The sequence below is a fragment of the Manacus candei genome, unplaced genomic scaffold (genome assembly GCF_025592945.1).
Source record: "Manacus candei isolate 608988 ecotype Guabito, Panama unplaced genomic scaffold, ASM2559294v1 h1tg000051l, whole genome shotgun sequence".
NCBI lineage: Eukaryota > Metazoa > Chordata > Aves > Passeriformes > Pipridae > Manacus > Manacus candei.
The window spans coordinates 3947231-3967187 of record NW_026138099.1 but is presented as its reverse complement, the minus strand read 5'-3'; the positions used below and the strand labels follow the sequence as shown (position 1 = coordinate 3967187).

The 19957-nt window shown below is 39.1% G+C and overlaps 1 protein-coding gene across 1 annotated transcript in view; it reads left to right on the top strand.

Annotated features, from left to right (window-relative positions):
- The window catches only part of FOCAD (focadhesin), a 98360-nt gene that overhangs the window by 64336 nt on the left and 14067 nt on the right, over positions 1-19957 (top strand). The window contains exons 23-34 of the mRNA XM_051801330.1: positions 1807-1895; positions 3978-4019; positions 5310-5418; positions 5928-6044; positions 9789-10027; positions 11450-11539; positions 14607-14754; positions 16666-16785; positions 17692-17814; positions 18654-18731; positions 19089-19160; positions 19327-19429. Of these exons, the coding sequence (XP_051657290.1) occupies positions 1807-1895; positions 3978-4019; positions 5310-5418; positions 5928-6044; positions 9789-10027; positions 11450-11539; positions 14607-14754; positions 16666-16785; positions 17692-17814; positions 18654-18731; positions 19089-19160; positions 19327-19429 (1330 nt within the window). The remainder of the gene's footprint in view (positions 1-1806; positions 1896-3977; positions 4020-5309; positions 5419-5927; positions 6045-9788; positions 10028-11449; positions 11540-14606; positions 14755-16665; positions 16786-17691; positions 17815-18653; positions 18732-19088; positions 19161-19326; positions 19430-19957) is intronic.

The window sequence follows — 19957 nt, the reverse complement described above, 5'->3', positions numbered from 1 at the left end:
TACAAAAATATGAGGAAAAAAACCCTTGAGGTGTTTAATAATAAAATTTATGAAAAGAGAATAAAAATGAGTGTTCAGTTAATGGCAGTACAATCTGGGATACTTTGTAGAAGTATAACTTCTGGTTACAATTCAGGTTCATACAACTTGTTCCTATGTCAACTTGCAGAATGTGTCATTTCTTAGAATTTTTAGAAGATGAAATTTTAGCTAGAGCTCTAGTCTGCTGCTTGGGTAGGAAGCTTGTGATAGTAGTACCGCTACTATAGGGGACAGAGGCTATCCCTATCGAGGGATGATTCATTAAAAAGAACTTCCCTTAATCAGCAGGTAATGCTGTCACACTGTAATAGCTTGTCTTCCAATTTTGTCAGCCTGGCTAATGATTAGGAAATATCTCAAATTCTCTCTTTTATTAGGTTAACTGACCTGATACCTAGATCAATGTAGTGTCATTTGTTTTTTCAACAGGAAAATTATCTAAAAAAGTTTTAGCAAATAGCTGCCTTCCAGAAGGCTTTCTTTGTGGTACTAAAAGGGCTTATTTGTTTGTATTTCCAGGCCACATCAGCTGCTTTCAGTGCAAGCAGCTCAGGTTGCTGAGCGAATTCTAGAAGTTTTGACTGCTGTGCAGCAAAACGTATGCTTCTGTCACATTTTCAAAACAAATTTTGTCTTGGCCATCAGCAAAATACCAGATTCTAAACTAAGCAAGTCTCATTACAAAGCAAGCAGCAGCTATTCAAATTGCAGTTTTAGGTCTTGGGGGACATTGTTGCTTGCATTTAATTACTTTCCTATTTCACTTCCCTTCCAAGACAAGATTTCACAAGAAGTTTGGCATTTACCAGGCTTGTTTCTGAAGAATCTGTAGAATTTGCCATTTTACAGGACAAACAGAGGCTGTTTTTGTTCCCTCCTACTTACTCTTTATGCTTATATAGTACATTTCATCCAAGGTGGCCAATAGAGACTACAATATAAGATGAGTAGTCTGGATAGTACATAATTCAGTATTTCTGAACAGCTATACTACCTTCTTTTTAGTCAGTGTGTTTTATAGGCTCCTTTGATCTTGGTGGAGAGTCACCTATTTAGTGTTATCTGAATATACAAGATTCACTGTATTGTATTCTGAAGTTGTTATGTACACCCAAACTACAACTGTTCAATAGCTGATAAAACACAGCATATCTGCCTGTATTTTTCACTTAAGGCTTAATAACCTACTAAGGAGCAGTAGTTGACAACCAAAACCAGTTGAGTTGTAGTTGTCCCACATTGGTGATGGAATATTAAAGCAAAGTTGGTTAATATGTTTAGATAACAATTGTTAGAGACCAGAATCCATATCACAGCTTTAAATGTACAGAAAGAATGATGTAGGAGGTTACAGGGAGGTTGGAGTCATACAAAGGAAAGAAATAAGTAATTCTGCTTTAAGTAGTGCATCAAGAAAGTGATGTTTTGCTGTTAGAATCCATTTTAGCTGACAGGCTTCTAAAGCTTATTCCCTGCTTGTTGCGCCCCTTCCCAAGGGAACTTGTCTCTGCACATACTAGATAGATGCCTCAGTATCTGTGGCTGTTTATGCCATCTGCAGCTTGTTTTTATCACTGAGAATAAAAAATGATGAATTTTTCTCCTTAATGTAGTGTATATTACAGTGAGAACCCAGAAGCGGAGATCACTTATGAAGTAGCCCTCAGGTTAAGAGCTACATGTGTTACCTGAGTGTTCTCTGAAGAAATCTTATGGTGATTGGCCATGTAAGATCCACTTTTGGCTTATTCTGCATTTCTACAGGGGAGGCAGGCAGAGCTGGAGATGCAGTTAAAACATGGAAAAGAGGATCCTGAAGAGGTGCAGTACAAACAATTTACAGCCTGGCTGTGGTAAGGAAGTGCCTGTCTGGTCCTGATCTCTTGTAATGGCAAGTGAGAGGACAGAGGAGGGCAGGATTTCAAAGTCTTTAATTTTGCACATTTTGAAGACTGTATGAGCACTAATAAAAATCAACAAGCAACTACCAGGTACGGTGACCCTGGTGGGGGAGGGGAGTGGACAGAAAGACTACTGGGTAACTGTAAGTATTCTCATATGCACAGATTCACAGGTACTTTCCCCTCTACAGAGCCTGAAAACTTTATAAGTTTATTTCCAGTGAGCAACTGGAAAGAATGGAAAAAATTGTTTGTTTTGTAGCATGTTAAAGCAGGATTATGCACATATTATGATAAAAATTTCCTTGTTGAGACTTTAATGAGCTGTCTCACTGAAGATGCCTTGATACAAGAAGTGTAAGCCATAGTATGATATATGTTGTGGTGGACTGACACACAGTTCATATGGTAAATTGGCATATTGAACTTGACGTTATTTAGAAGGAAGCACAATGATGCACATCCTAATCCGTATCCTCGACTACTTCTGTTTCAGTCAGGTCAAAAGTGTCTCAGTTTGTCGGGATTTAGCCATGTACGTGCATGGCTTGGAGAAGGTAGGAAGTGGGAGGCTTCACAGAGAGAAAGAACTACATATCCATGGACAGTATAAGTATCTGTTTCTGTGCTCGTTCATCAGTGTACTGGGAACAAAGTATGTACAAACAAAACTGAAGTGCTCTTTGTTTCAGTCAAAAAAGTGTTACTAAGTCCCACTCAACAGGAATACAAAATTTGTGTCTATTTTATGGCAGCTAATTCTGGATTAGAGGCGTTAATCATAAGATCCAGAATGATATGGTATTGTAGAAAAGATTCTTTTTGTATTAGTGGCCTGATCCCTTTCTTGATAGGGTATAAGAATGCCTGTAGCAATGCTGCTTTTGTAGATTCTTATACCCTTTTGTAGGTTCTCCTAAAATAATTTCGGCTCTGTATTTCCTAAATAGTATTAAAGTAAGCTATGTCAAAAATTAAGAGAATTCCCTTTAACAGGAAAGAAATCAAAGCAGTAAGTGAACTGGGAGCTGAGTATTAGATTTTGTTTCTTTTCCAGTTCCCACTTCAGAGAGCTTCAGAGCTCTTAACTTCAGTAGCCATTAAGCAGTTCTGTTGCCCACTGGGTTTAACCTAGTTGTGGACAACTTGATATAAACTTTAGTGTTAATGCTTTATTGTGTAAGTAAATACCAATGCAATTCTGCATTGGTATTTATCGAGTTGTAAATACTTCTAGTGTGGGTAGGTTTGTCACTGTGCAGAAGCAGTGTGATTAGGAAGGAGAGCCTGGGTAGGTTTCTTTGAAAGCCTGAGTGGAACTCAGTCTTATAACGTACAACCCTGTTTTAAGAGGGCTAAGTCTTCTAATCACGTTATGAAACTGTGATTGAAGAGTTGTCTTTTTCTGTATGACATTTGTGGCCATGATAGTATTGAATGTTGTAGTATAGAGGATCTCTCTCCTCACCCACACCTGCCAATATAGGAGATTTATTGCATCTCTGCTTCTGTCTAGATATGAGTGCACAGCTGCAAACAAGTAACCTATTATAAATCAACTACAGTAAGGTGTAAGAAACTGTAACTACTCCTATGGCTTTCATTTAATAGGTTCAGGTTACTGTATACCTAATAGCGTAGCTGCCCATAGGGGTTTCCAAAATATAGTTAGTGTTGAATAAATTGTAATGGTTGACCATTGTAAAACATTCAGATTTTATTGTGCTAAGACATAGCACAGTGATCTGGAAACTTATGTGTTTGATGTGCTCCAAAAGCAGATTTATGGCTATTGCATGAACCAGCATTTTACAAAAAGTGGTCCTAAGTCAAATAAGAGCCCTTTATAAACACTGGGAGTGCACATGAGCATGAAGAAATGTTGGATGGTACATAAGTATTTTTACTGATTTTTTTTTTGCGCTAAGTGTTCTGATAGATAGCCTGAATTGTTAACCTAGAATGGATACATGTAAGGTATATTCATACTATAGTATAGTGAATGTGGTGTAAATTCTTTCTGTTCTGTTGCAGGGTCAGAGATATGTTGACCGATGTCATCAAAGGTGCTTCCAAGTAAGAGCTGCTAAATTATTGTGGGTTATTTTTTTCCCCATATTTTCAATAAAGAGTAAAACACTGCTTTTTTCCGCATGGGTCTTGTTAAGATGATGATTTTTAACTTCATGAAATTTAAAGCATCCAGTTTTCATGAGTTTGTAGATTTAGAAGTTTCTCTCTGTTTGAGGTACATCGTGAAATGTAGCCTTTTAGGAGCTGATGGTAAAAACAAACAAAGGTTCCATACATAAGTTAGGAGATTATTTAAGGTGAGAGATCCTGACAGACTTGAAAATACTAAAGTACCTAGCTGAAATTATCTGTAGGTATCTCTTACCTGAAAGGAAGTAGTTTCAGTGTTCCAAACAACAACATTCCACCAAGACTCATGTGTCTTATTTTAAAAATTAGAAATCCAGAAAATATTTTTTTGTGATAATGAGATTTTTGAATCTGGAACACATGCCCAAAATTGCAGTATAGGTGTATTTTTACAGCAGCAGTTGAAGTTTTTAGAAACGGAAGGCTGATGAAAAGATGTACTGGTCTGTAAGTGGTCTAGTACAGTTGTATTGTTCAGCTGCTTTTGTCAAATTAGACAGGATTATATTGCAGTATGTTTTGCTGGGAATGACTGGGATATCAACCTATATCTTTTTATGAAACTGAACACAGTTATATTCTCTCTTGTTGATGGCAGATTTTCTTTCTTGAGCTCCTTAAAAGTTTGCACTGTTGTAGAAGATAGTACTCTTTGAAACCTATCATTTACTATGATATTAATGTTTTTGTAGCATAGGGAGATAAATCAAAACTTTTTTTTCTTTAAGCTGGTATTTCAAGGATCGCTGCTCTGCTAAATCTCCTGATGCTGTTGCAGTGAAGTGACACCTGCCTCTCTAGCGTTCTCCATTAGAAAAGATTTTTGGTGTGCCCTCTGTAGAGATGGTACTAGCTAAAACAATTGGTGCATTTCTGTGAGTGCTACTTGCTCTGCAGGATAGCAGTCCTCATTATAGTGGAAGGAAGCTTCTGGTTTTTTACAACTTTGTGTGTGCTTGGCTTTATATAAAAGACAGACAAGAAAAAAAAAAAGACTGAAACACTTCTCTCCCCCATTCTTCTTGAATTCCTGAAGACTAAATGCAATAGATTTTTGCTGAGCTAGAAGACAGCCCAATAAAGTTTCTAGGTTCAAAGGCCTTGCCTCCTGGACCACCTGCAGCATAACTTTTCTGCTCTGAGATGTGTGTTTCTACTAGCATCTCTATTATATTTCTTAACTATTTGCCTCTTTCTCTCCAGAGACAGTCCAGTGGTGAAAGGAAACTCTATTTTTGCCTTAACTAGTCTTGCAGTCGCTGTAGCTAAATATGAAAGCAGCCTTTCCTCAGACACTGAAGGGGTGCCTGAGGTGAGTCAATCTGTGAGAGTCCCTATCTTAGTGGGACATAATGAAGTAATAAGACCAGGTGTTTGGGGGGCTGGAAAGTGGGTGTGAAGTACTTCACCTTTTCAAGTTCAAATTTCACCCTGCTCAGTGAATGCCATCTGGTAGCTGCTGTGTGATCTATACAAAAGCAGACCAGAGTGTGAATGTGCCTTATCACAAGACGCATAATGACTAACTCATTTATTTGTTGGTTTTGACAAATGAGATAGAGGTCATTCTATGGACACTGAAAACTGAACCAACCTCTTTTCTCATAATTTTTGGTTTCACTGAATGATACTTAATCAAAAGTAGTGTCTGGAGAGTCAACATTGATAAGTATATATCATGCTACTTACAGTACATAGAAATGACAAAATAGCCTCATTCACAAAGAAGTACAACTGGAACATCAGCAGCTGAGCTTCTGTTTATGTAGAACTTGATTTAAGAAAAGAAGAATGATGAATATTTGCGCTTGATTTTTGCAGACTGAACCGGATTTTATTCCCATGAAACACTGGATTTCTATGGTCACAGAGACCCTCTTGAGTATTGTGAATAGCCGCTACCAACCTAAAGGTCAAGTCTTCCCATGGTTCTACCAGGTACATGCTGTGGTATTAGAGACAAGGCAGTATATCTGTATTTCATACCTGGAGTTCTTATCATGAAGTTTCCTGCTTCTCTTTGATCTGTAGTAGTTATAATACAGGAAAATCAAAATTTTTCTTGCTCTTGTTCTTTTTCTTTCAATGCTTTTATTTGTGGTTGCCTTAAATTTTTGTCTTTATTATCAAAATGGTAAAAACCACATGTAATGAATAAAGGAAATTTTAAAACCAAAAAAACCCCTTATATATAACCTAGAATTTTGGCTTGTTTATGCAAAGCAAAACCTTCAAACATGAACAGTCTCTCCTTAGACTCCGCTGTCAAACTCCTGAGAGATTCTCACACCATTTCTCAGGATTCTGAAATGCATACTTTCTGAAAATCTAATAGTGATTCTTAGCAGGTGATTCTTATTTTACGATATCTTTTGAACCCCTTAGGGCCAGTAGAAGTTGTATCATATGTGCTTGCAGTGTAATAACCAGCCTGAAATTCTCGTGCCATTTAAGTGTTAGGCAGTTCTCAAGTAGGACCTAGAGATGGACTGAAAGCTCAGTATAGACCTTAAAGAATAGGTATTGCTAACTCTTTACTATCTGTGGTCAGATGACCAAGTTGGAAATTCTTCGTGTCATAGATGCAGAGGAGAACTTGGGTTCTGCAAGGCCAAGTAACAGCCTGCTAGTGTATCATGATGATTTTTTAACCAGAACTTCAGTAATTGCATTCATGAACTACGTTCAGTCTGGTAGTGAGATTTTATTATCAAAAGGTGAAAATTACTGATGGAACTGAGTTAGCTCTGGCATGTGACCCTCTTGTCATCACTAAAAGGGGACAGAGATCACCAAATAAACGACTGCTAGATTGTTTGGGCATAAGAAGATTCAGCACTTGGTTAGCATGAGCAATTCTTGACAAATTGTTTTATTATTCATGCCTTTGAAAATTATGCTGTTTAAAAATGGGATTTTGAGATGGAAAATGTTATGTTTCATTTCTAAAATCCATCCTTTTAAAAAAATAAATCTTAGAATTTTACAAACATAAGACACACAATAGAAATCACTGTCTTGTGGACCGCCTTGCATCCTGATGGGATATTTTTCTTTTCAGAATTGCATGTGGAAGATGATAAATATACATTAGGCTATCACTTACAATCAGTCCATTACTTTATAAGTAGAGGCAGTTGTGTGGACTTTACCTTTCAGAATGGAAAGAAAAGGGATCTTTCTTTTAGAAAGCAACTCTACTGGTTATCACAGAATCACAGAATGGATAAGGTTGGAAAGGACCACAGTGGGTCATCTGGTCCAACCTCCCTGCTCAAGCAGGGTTACCCTAGAACATGTGGCATGGGGTTACATCCAGATGGTTCTTGAATATCTCCAGTGAGGAGACTCCACAACCTCTGTGGCCAGTCTCTTTGCTAGTGCAAAGTCATCCACACAGTAAGGAAGTTCTTTGTCATGTTCAGGTGGATCTTCCTGTGCATCAGCTTCTGCTTGTTGCCTCTTGTCCTGTTGCTTGGTACCACCGAGAAGATCCTGGATTCACCCTCCTGAAATGCTCCCTTCAGATACTGATAGACACTGATGAGGTCCCCTCTCAGTCAGCTCTTCTCAAGTCTGAACAGGCCCAGCTCCCTCAACCTTTCCTCATAACAGTCCTTTAATCATCTTTGTCACCCTCTGCTGGATCTGCTTCAGGAGCTCCATGTCTCTCTTATTCTGAGAAGCTAAGAACTGGACACAACACTCCAGATGTGGCCTCACTCAGGGCTGAGTAGAGGGGCAGGATCACCTCCTTTGCCCTGCTGGCAATGCTTTTCCTGATGCCTCCCAGGACTGCACTGGCCTTCTTGGTCACAAGAGCACTGCTAGCTCATGAACAGCTTGTTGTCCACCAGGATCCTCAGGTTCTTCTCCACAGAGCTGCTCCCCAGCAGGTCAGCCCCCAGGCTGGAACTGGTGCCTGGGTTATTCTGTTCAGGACTCTGCATTTGCCTTTGTTGAATTTCAAACAGGTCTCTGCCCATCCTTCCAACTTGTTGAGGTCCTTCTGAAGGGCAGCACAGCCCTCTGGGGTATCGGCCAGTCCCCCCAGCTTTGTGTCATCATTGAACTTGCTGAGGAGGCATCTGCCCCTTCATCCAAGTCACTGATGGAGAAGTTAAACAATACCAGGCCTGTTGTTGACCGTTGGGGGACACCACTAGTGATAGGCCTCCATCTACACCCTCTGCCACTGATTACAGTCCTCTGAGATCTACCATTCAGCCAGTTCCCAGTCCACCTCACTGTCCACTCATCCATTCCACACTTCCTGAGTTTGCCTATGAGGATGTTGTGAGAGACAGTGTTGAAGGCCTTGCTAAAGTCAAGGTAGACAACATCCACTGCTCTTCCTCATGTATCCAGGTAATTGTCCAATCATAGAAGGCAACCACATTGGTCAAGCATGATTTCCCTTTAGTGAATCCATGCTGACTGCTTCTGATCACCTTCTTGCCATCCATGTAAATAGGGAGGGCCTCCAGAATGAAGCTCTCCATCACCATTCCAGGGATTGAGGTGAGGCTGACTGGCTGTTAGTTTCCTGGGTCATCCTTCTTGCCTTTTTTGAAGACCAGGGCGACATTTGCTTTCTTCCAGTCCTCAGGAACCTCTCCTGATCATCATGACCTTTCAAAGAAGACCATGAGCAACCCAACTCTGGTGTCCATTAGCTCTCTTAGCACTCATGGATGCATCCCATCAGGGCCCATGCACTTGTGGATGTCATGATTGCCTAGGTGTTTTCTAACCCAATCCTCCTTGACCAAGGGAAATTGGTCTTCCTTCCAACATTCCTTTACCCTGGTCTCCTGGATCAGAGATTCCTGAGGACTGGTCTTGTCAGTGAAGACTGATGCAAAGAAGGCATTCAGTAATTATACTGTATCTGCATCCTGTGTTACCAGTGTCCCCGCTCCATTTAGCAACAGGCCCACATTACCCCTAGTTTTCCTCTTATTATTGATGGATTTGGAGAAGCCCTTCTTGTTGTCCTTGACATCCTCAGCCAGATTTATTTCCAGATGGGCCTTGGCATTCCTTTTTTCATTTCTAGTTATTCTGACAACCTCTCTATATTCATTCCAAGTGGCTTGACCCTGCTTCCTGCATGCATGTAGGTCTCTTGCCCCCTTCGTGTGAATTCTTGCATTAGGATGCATTGCTCCTGAGGAGTTCCAAGGTCTTGTGATATTTTGTCATTCTAGGTGTGATGCATTTAAGGTAATACTTTTTCCAACTTGCTAAATTCTATGTGTGTTATATTTAAATAACACATAATGGCTGGTTTTTGTTTGCTCTTCTGATCATTTTGCTGGATATTTTTACAAGGTGGATGAAAACCAATGTAGACCAATGCATTTAGCTGTTAAATTCTAGTTGCATACTGTCTTATCATTTGATTCGTTTCATACTTAACAATCTTATTTATACTTAAAAATTATATTCTGAATTGTCCTAGTTTTATGCTGCTTAGAAGGTAAACCAAATGGAAAAGTTACAATAGGCAGTTTCATGAAATACTATTTATTGCAAGATTGAATACATTTGTGCTGCTTTTTTGCTCTATAGGTATTTATTTTAAATTCCTGAGGTGCTGAGTGTTACTACCTGGAATTTTATTTCCTTCCCTCAAGAGGGAAGGGGAAAGAAAATTCTTTTTTGTGTTTTTTTTTCTAGAAATCCTATTCAGGTGAAAATACTGCTAGTATTATAGCTCGTTCCTGTGCAGCCACAGCTTTGTCTCTCCTGGTGCCAGTTTTTATCATATCATGCAAGGAGAAGGTTGAGGAGATCCTGAATATGTTGACTGACAGGTTACCTGGGAAACCAAATGCTGATGAGTCTCAAGCTGTTCAAATCCACATGGGTCTTGGTTTGGGGATGTTTATCTCACGTTTGTATGATGAAAAAGTCAGGTAAGGATTACGGTGTGTAATGTAGTTGTGCAAATAACTTCTTTTTTTCTGCATGTGGCCTGAAGTTCTGAGGAATTAAAGTATTTATAAGTCACAGGCAAATGATTCTTAAGGGGCTTTGCAATATTTCTTAAAAAATGCTTGTTATTATCAGTCCTCACCCCTTGCCCCACCCCTTGCCAGAGCTATCTGTGTATTTTGTCATTCTTTCAGGATGAATGATTGATTTTCATAATATCCTAAGGTAAATGCTCAAAACAATCACTTAGAAGAGCCACACATACGCTTTTAAATGGGACTAGCTGCCCTAGAAGATTTAATTGTAAAATAATTCATAGTTCTCATTGGTTTCTTTCTAAGTAGTGCTCTGGACACTGGATAGTATCCACTTACATTGTGTGAATTACACATATGAGGGTGGAGCTACAACAGAAGTAGCGTAATGGACTGTCTTCAAAATGTGCTGCTACAGCTATGTAGGCAGCAAAGAGATGTTTTGCACTTGGTAGAAAATGCCTCGTTTTCAGAAGAGTTGGCCTCAGTTGAAAATTTCTGATGATTCCAAAGAAATTAGGAAAGTGAGTTCAGCTTTATACTCCTCAAGTTTCTTGATTTCTGGGGATCCTGTCTTCCTATATACCCATAACAAATGTTTAATTGGCGCACAAGCACAGATATCGAACGGATTTGACTGGCAGTTGTTAATTTACTTGGTGAAGCTCATGTTTCCAAGGCATCTGCTTTTAAAATACTGTGCAGCATTGCTCAGTTATACTCTTCATGCTTTAGTGTCTAGATGCCTTGCTGCCACTGACTCGGCCACATAGTTTGGGAATGGACTGTCTCTGGATGATTAATCAGTGGTGACAGCTGAGCTACACACAAGCATTAAAAAGCTCTTAAAGAGAATAAAGATAGATCAGCATGGTATTTTGGAGTATGCAGATCTTTATTTTGAGGGGTTGGGTTTGTTTGGTGAGGGATGTTGAGGTGAATACATTTATCTAACCATTTCTTATGGACTGTTTTTACTCTTCCACTGTCCTGTATATTTTGAAAGCTTAATCTCAAACATTCTTCAAAGCATTGACTTGCAACAACAGCAAAACTCGTAGGGATGTCGCTATAGATAATATCAGGTCATAGTTTCCATTAAGAATGTCTGTTCATTAATAAAACTGTGTACATATTTTAGAAGAAAGGAGTCCCTATGACATCTTTGGAGTGAGATGTAAATGCTTCATTTTCTTATCAATAGGTTAGGCAATGAGATGGAGGGAGATTTACAGAACTAATAGTTTAAAATGTCATGAATTTTCAGCTTATAAATAGTTACAGGTCTAGCTGAGATCATGTTTTATCAGAGTCTTCTTCTCATTGGATTTTTTTTGTTGTTGTTTCTCTTTTGGTTTGGTTTTGTAGTGATATACCTGGTCAACAGATGAACTTGGTTCTGATGAAGTCCCTGGATATGCTGGAGGACTGCTGCTTTGACACCAATCTGGAGTACACGTGAGTTTCCTTTATTATTTATGAAACCTTATTTTGAGCTCCACCTTTTTAACTCATGCTTTTATTCCTTAATTCTACGCAGAAGAGTATAAAGATAGGATAAGGAGACAGCCTGTTTTCAATACTTCTACGGAATCACCAACTCATACAGTCTGGAAAGGACCTTTGGAAGTCCACTTGACTCAGTCATGGACTTGGGCTATATCGCCCAAAGCTTTACAGGCAGAGTGTGAAACCCCCAAGGTTGGAGAACATGTCTCTGGACCCTGACTCTGCTTTTGGACTGCCCTTATCTCCATGTGAACATCTGATGTTTCAGCTTGTGCCCACTGCCTTTTGGCCTCCCACCATGTAAGAGCCCAGATACATATCCTCAATTCTTTTCTGTCATTGCTTGAGATAACTGCTAGGTGCCCCTCAAGCCACACATATATGTGTACAATACAGTGTGAGCTCCAGGAGCAGCTGCCTCATTCAGCAAATTTATCTGGGAGAGCCATGCCATTAATTTAACAGCTGTGGATGGCATGTTGAATACTGAATAAAACAAATATATTTGATTAAACTAACTGAGGCTATGCCTCAGATGTCCCAAGGAGAGCAGTGGTCCACCAACAGGGCAAGAAATTATTGAAAGGCGTTGCACGATTACTAGGATTGACAAACCTGGAATAATGGAACAATAAAATACATTTGTCAGTTGTCATTAGACAATGGTCGTGTGTTTCTTCCACAGTAGTCATTTCCCTTTCAAATCAGGGAAGAACTGCAGTATCTTGAGCACCTCAGTGTGGGTGCATAAGGTTTTCTTTGATTTTGAGCATTACTTCTCTGTTCACAGGAAACAGCAATAATTCCCATTTGCCTTTGCTCTCCTTTCTCCAGGGGACTTTCTGAAAAGCTGTGAGGTGCACAGCTGTGCACCATTGGGCTGTGAACCTATATAGCTTAAGTGAGGATTTGTGTTGTCTGTTGAGTGGCACAGAGTGAGACACACAGTGCACAGGGGATGTACCAGCTATGCCCCTTCGTTATACCTATTGCTGCTAGTTTGTGCAGCCTGTTAGCTGGAGATCAAGGCCTCACCAAAAAGCCAAACCAGACTTCTCTGGTGGTGAGAGATGCCAGAAGAATATGAAACAATGGCAAGCAGGAGAGGGAAGATTGAAGGGTGGGGTAGTTTTTTATGCCTGTGGTTTTTAAAGGTTAAGAGTAAGTTGGTGTCTAGTATGAGCATTCTCTGTAAGCAAACAAGTAGTGTAAAGCTGTAAACATTGTGGACTTGTCCAAATTTTGCATTTCCACACTTGTAAACTGCTATTCCAAAGGAAGGTCCTTTCCTGCCTTTTCATCCAGTGTTACACGGGCATGGCCAGCTGTGAGACATGAGCATTACACTGACCTTCTCATCAGTGTTTCACCCCTTCTAAACTGGCGATTCTCTTTTTCCCTAAAAACAGGCTGTCTGTTTTGAGCTTAGGTTTGTCAGGCAGCGCGGGTGTGGGAGTCGGTGCTGGCCGGACTCAGATTGCCCCCAGTGGGAGGCAGGGCTCCCAGCACCCTGGTGCTCTGGCAGTATAACACTCAGAATGTGTTGGTAAATCTGAGGTATCATGTGAATAAAATACACTTAAATACTCATTTTATGTAGTTCACAAACAAGGTGGCCAAGTGAAAGTAATTGTTAGTTAAAAAAAATTGTTAGTTTTAAAAAGGGGAGCAAAGTTTTAGTCTTGCTTTAGTCCCCACTTATGTTTTGAGTCTCTATTAATAGAGTCAGTAATATAAAATTATGTAGCTCTAATGAGAAATTCCATCTTCTGTGTAGTTTTGTCAACAAGCAGTAGTGTAAACTTGGGTATAGAACTCTTGTGTATAAGCCACATCCTTATTTTTGTTGGCTGTTCATTAATTCAGATACACAAGTTGCTTAAAAAGGTTTATTTGATTTTCTTTGCTGGAAAAAGATACCACTGCCAAGACACCACTCCAGGTCTTCTAGCCATGCTCAGTCATCTTCATCCACAGTTACTGTAAAACATTAGCTTATAAATATGACTGAAGTTATTCTCAGAAGTTTCTTTTTCACCTAGTTGAGTAAAAGCAGTAACTCTTTCCATTTTTAAGTTGGATAGGAGAAGCTTGGAAGAATGCCTAAGATCCTAGCCACGTTCATTTGACTGCTCACTGCCCACTACATGCATTGTCAGGGAGATATGTGAGGGGGAAAAAATTATCTTCAGATAAGAGTTGTTTCTTTGAGCTATTGTGGATGTGTGCCAGTGAGAGATCACTGTCAGAGGAGTCTGGTATGCTTTAGTATCTCGTGATGGCAGCCAGAACTGTTTGAGAGTGTTCTGACAAAACTGATTACTTGGAACTTGCTATGGGTCACAGGTACAGAATTTAATAAGAGTTCTCTGTTCCAGAATGGAATTTCTGGTCAAATATGATAAAGAGACAGAGACTATGAAGCTGTTTGTGCCAGATGCCCTGTTAAACTATATGCTTTGAAGCTGTGTTCTTGTTGCAATTTTAAATATCCACAGCATCAGTTAGTTGTGCTAGTTATGCCTGCCCTGATTAAGCTGATCCACTGTTGCATATGCATATGAAACAACCTCTTGTAGGAGTCTGACAGCACCAGATTCTAATACAACCAGTGAATCTGCAATTAGTATGTTTAACGGGGATATCAGACTTTATACGATCAGGATAAATCACGCTTAAAAGTTTGGATCCGTACTTCCTTCATACTAGCTGATGTAGTTGTTGTTGGGGTTATTGGTTCTTCAGAGGCAGAAGGAATAATGGGGCTGTATGTGTAGGATTTGTTATTTAAATATACATTTTCTTCTTATGCTCTTCTTTCATCCTGTGTCTCCCAAAAAGCATGTGTGAAATAAAAATCATTTGTAAAATTAACTATGGTAAGTAATTATACACAGGGCTAGTTATCAAGCAAGGCCAAGAAGTCTTCTTACCTAGCAACCTATGTTGGGGTTTAAAGAGAGTTCAGAGCAGCCAAAATGTACTTAATTAGTTTTTCTTTTGTTTTCTCTTAAAGCACTGGATGTATTTTAGGAGTAGGACTTGTTCTTTCGTTCATGAGCCACAGTAGCCAAACAGAATCGCGAGTGCATGTTTCCGCTTCATTGCGAAAACTCTGCAAATACCTGGACAGCAGTGAGGACCAAAGCAGATGGGTCCAGGAGGTATGAACTCTTTTAACACAAATTTTAAATCTTCCTTTTACTTTGTTGCCTCCCTTTAATAACTATAGTCTTTTTACTGAAGCTTTTTCTGTCTGTAGTACTGAAATGCTTGATTTGTGTTTTTTCTTTCACAATGTGTGGGTTTATATCTGCTGAAAAAACAATAATAGTAATAATAAAATAACCTGTAATTCTACATAGACAGTAAGAATCTGCCTGAAAAGATAACAGACATAATCCTTTGAAGGGCTTCATTAATTCCTTAACCCTAAATTAAATTGTTGAATAACTGAATAACTGTGGATATGGGTCCACATTGTACATATGGATATGTACAATTGTTTACTGCTCATCTGATCTACTAGAAAGCAGACAGCATGTTACTCTGAGAGAGAACCTTAATGCTAATACTCCCTCCTTCAGTATGCCCTCTGTATCCTTTGAAAGCTGCTGTCACTAGCTAATGTGAATCTTGTACCTGTGCATGTTGCTATGGCCCTATTTGCTATTGTCTTTGTAAGTGTGTTTTAAAGACTTAAACTGAGTTCTGCTAAATTTGAGCATGCATTTCAGGGTTTTTTTTCCCCAGGATATGTCCTGTAAGTCTTGATACAACCTGTGCACTTAGCCTATAACATTGTTGAGGTAAAACTTGATAATGAAAGCTGGTGAAATTGAAGAGTTTGCAACAGAAAACAGTCAGAACAAGCAGGCGTTTTGCACCCAAAAAGCAACCCTCTCTGTACATGATGTATGTAAGCTCTCAGCAGCTGAACAGTTGAGTTGCATAATCCTCTGTTTTTCCTAAGGGAGTTAATAGAGACTGATAGTATTATTCTCTTCCTGCTCTTAGTATTGTTCTGAAAGCCCTTTATGAAAGGCCTTCTTTGATGGAGTTTAATTTTTGTGGCAGTAAGTCTGTGTTGGGGATTAGCCATTTGCAGTTTATGTTTCATGCATTAAAATGGCTTACAGCTATGAAATAATATATCTGTCCCCAGAGATCTTCAAGTGAATTACTGAGTTTAAACTGATTTCAGTACAGCAACTTCTGAGATTAAAGGTAGCAGCTGTTTAACATCATGAGATAGTTTGGGATGAGAAGCAAAACCTACCCTTTCCACTTAAAATCTCTGTAAGGAATTGTACAGAAAATTACATGAAAAAAGTTTGGCCAGCATCCTAGGATGAAGGCTACTATATTTATGAGAGGCACAAGAGGCTCTTCCAGAGCTGTAAATGGCTGGGATATAATCCTGTACTTGAGAGGTAATTTTGACCTACTGTAGCAAGAGGTGCAATCTGAGCATTACTGCTTCAAGTCAAATTGTTGTCAATCCTGCACTGTAGGTAGGTGCTCTCTACTTTCCCTATAGTCATGTGTTCTTCTGCTGCTTAACTTTAGTACAGAGCAGGTTAAGCAGTTGGCACACTTGCCTTGTTACCTTGTTGAGAGTTCAGTGTTTGTTTCCTTATTCTCCATAACTAAAACAGAAAAAAAGAAAAACGGCATTGCTGGTGCATCCTTCTGCAAGGACAGGAGGCTAGTGTTGTGGGCTGTGTGTGAGAGAGAGTTCTACTATGGGCTCATTTTCTGGCCTGGTGGACCTAATTGTAGCCCTTATGGGAACACAGCATGCTGAGTATGCTTACATAAATAATGATCAGCGACTTGTGTTGAGGAGAATGCCTACATTTGTGTGGGAAGTCAGAAGTTTGACCTCTGTAAAATCAGAAGTACTACGAAGCTTTAGTTGTATTTGTTTAACATTAACATTAATGAAGCATCTTTCAGAGAGAATAAACATTGGAAAGTATAAATTGACAAAGTTATGTCTTCTTATCATGCTGGCAGGTTATTCATTGTGAATGTTGCTACAGTGAATTTTATTAGAATTAAATCTTTTTCAGGCGCTTGCATATTCAGTGGCCTGTTCCTGTGTCTCTGCTTTCAGCGCTGGAATCATAGAAGCAGCTGAGGCTGAGGAGGCCATGAACAAGCTACGGACCTTAGCAGAAAATAACCAGCAGGTGCTTGGGTTTTGCTTCAGTTCTATTTTTCTCTTATCTATTTAATATTGGATTCTGCTTTACCTAGACTGTAAGTCTAGAAAATTATACTGATCTACTTTCATCCTTAACAAGTGTTGAGTGTGCTGTGCATACGATGCGATTACCAAGGCTATCACTTGATTCACTGATGTGTTGCCTACAGGTGTATGGCAATTACCAGATGGTGAAATAAAGGCAGGTTTTATGTTTGATTTCATTTAAAAGGGAAGTTGGTATTTTTGAGTTCTTCATGTCTTTAGTCCCTACATCCTGCCAATTTTTGTCTCTTTTATAGCATGTTTCTTAAAAATCTTTTTCTTGGTAGAAAAATACGTCAACTGTGTTCTTCTGAATTTTTGCTTTCCCTTAGCCTCCAGACAATACATCATAACCTTAACCACAGCTTCCTCCAGATGTATGTTTCATCCCTAGTGTCCTAGGGTACCCCCAAAAAATGCAAAAAATAATCTCCATATCTTAGTGCAGGTTCTTTTGTGTTAAATGTTTGCCAGGAAGAAAAGGAACCAGGAAGAGGCAAACATTGTGAATCAAAGCCTGGTATTACACTAATCAACTGTTCAGAATGTTCATCTGAAAAATAGGAAGTCAGAACAACCTACCTGTGCTACAGCTTTTTATTGCCATATCGGAAAGTTTGCTCTAAAGTAAAGAATGTATGCCAAAGATCAGTATTTAATCTCAGAAAATCTCATGATGCTTGACATGAGAAAACACTTGAAATAAGCAAGCAATCCAGTATTTTGGACAATGACATTGCTTCTAATTATTGGGAAATAATAAGTATTTAGGTAAGGTTTCCATAATAAATGTTAAAAAGAATCCTTTGTAAGATCTGTTTTTTAATGTATCCTTTTCATCTTACAGACCTACAGTTTTGCTTTAGCTTTGGGTGCAGTAGTACATGGATTGTCATCTTGTGGTCATGGGAAAGCTGAAGACCTGAGTAACAGACTAATACCAGCCTGGATAAAAATTGTGCTTTCTGAGGTAAAGGAGTTTGAATTAATATGCTGGGTTTGTACTTGTTGCTTTGAGTTGGGTTTTGTTTGCTTGTTTGTTTGTTTGTTTGGGGGGGGCAGTGTGTCATTTAAAATTAACAATAGGGACATAATTTTCCTTTCTTCTGCAGGAGTGGTGCTAGGAAAAGTTACTGCTATCTAAACATACTGTTTAATTGATATTTGGAAGCAAAAGTACATCTTTGGGCTGTCTGCTAAAGGAAAAAAAACTGTTTCTCTTCTGCTCAGATGGTTTATGAGAAATGCTTATCTCAATGAGGTCTTAATTTGGACATTTTTACTAATTTGGAACAATGTCCAGGGATAAAATCTAAATTATTAAATGAAAATGTTTTGTGAAATTAGGTGGTGCTTGTCAAAATTAGACTAAAAGAATAGTGATTATATTGCCTTAGTTGCTACAATAATTTTAATTTATCTTGTTAGAAAAGTCAGTTGTTTGAAATCAAACTCCAAACTTACACATTAAGATTGCAGCTGAAGGTAAGTATCAGTAAAGAAGCGGTGTTTTAGAGTTGAATTGCACTGGTGTATTTTGTGGAATACAGACTGTGCTAGGAAAAAAAGTGATTTATCAATCCATGATGATTTCAGATTTGGGGGAATGAGAGAGAAGCTCCTTATAAAGCCTTCACTCATCAAGAGAGGGATAAATATTATTTACCATGCTGGAGTCTGACCTGAAAAGGCTATTAGGATGAGAGGTGCACGATAGTTATGGTTTTTAAGTTGGAAGAAACAAGTATTTTGTCCTACAGTAGTGTTGTGTGATAACAATGACTCACTAGTCCTGAATTATTCTTCCAGGGTTCTCCAACAATGGAGCGTCTGGCTGCCGTCAGTGGGCTGGTTGCACTGGTGGGCTCTGAAGGAGGCATGATACAGGTGAGAACATGCAAGCAAATGGTACCTTAATCTCATGGAGAAGTTTGGCTTGAAGACAAGATGGAATGCATCTTCTCCATTTTTACAGGAGTGATTATATGCCAGGGCATCACATTTTTGCAATAATTTGTATTGGGTATGAACCAAGCGATATTGAATTGCAGTGGGTAAAACTGGGTCCGTTCCATGTTCCCATCATATGGCCCATGTGCAGTGCCACTGGGGAAAACTTTCCAGCCATGTGAGCTTTCTCCTTTTCTCTTCCACTCCGCCACAAAAAGGCATGTGTGCAAATGTAATCTGTCTTTTCAGGACCTGTTCTCTGTTTTGTTACATCTTTTTTTTTTTTTTTGGCAGCTGAAATCTGAGAGCGTGCAGTCCTCACAGTTTCAAAGTAAGCTGAATGAAGTCATCAGAGCCCTTACACAGGTAAGAAGGTGGTCTCTCTTTCCTGCTTTGGATAATCCACTAGTGTACTGTGACACCTGGAACAAACAAGTCAAATTTGTTTGAAAAAACTACATAATGTCTGCATCCAGCTTGAATGAGGCAGTGTAGGGAAATTTGTTCAACTTGTGGTTTCTTGTCTCAACAGATAATCAGTTTCTCAGGACACGTTGGCCTTCAGACAAATGCAGCAAGACTTCTGGGATGCCTTCACATGTCCTGTTTGTCTTCTACGCAGAACAGGGCATCTGGTAAGGTGTTTTATTATTGCTCCTTAAAGAACATGCAGAAATAGCACATCGCTAAAAAGACATCAAGGGACACGTTACAGGCTTGACATGGCAGCCTTATTTAGTAACATGACAGCCTTTGAACTGGAGTTCTCATGGTCCTGTGTGCCAGCTCTAAAGGTTGAAGTGTGAAGCAGGAATCTGTGTGCTCAGTAGGATCTCCTGCATCTGCTTCTACCTGCAGATTGAAAGTAAGGTTCTAAGTTGTTCTCATCAAACTTGTATATTGCTTCTATATTTTTTTTTAATAGGATAAACTGTAAAGAAGTTTTACACAGAATATGGCACATGTGTTCTACACCTACATTACCCACTCTGTGTCTGGAAAATGGATTAATCTATTCTTTGTTTTAACACTTCCCACTGTATGAAAAAGTCCATACTTCCAAACTAGTCCATAACAAGAGCAAGCTGACTTTTTAGAATTGTCTTCTAGAAGATATCTTCTCTGGTTAGCTGAAGTAAACAAACTTGTGTTATGTGCCCTAG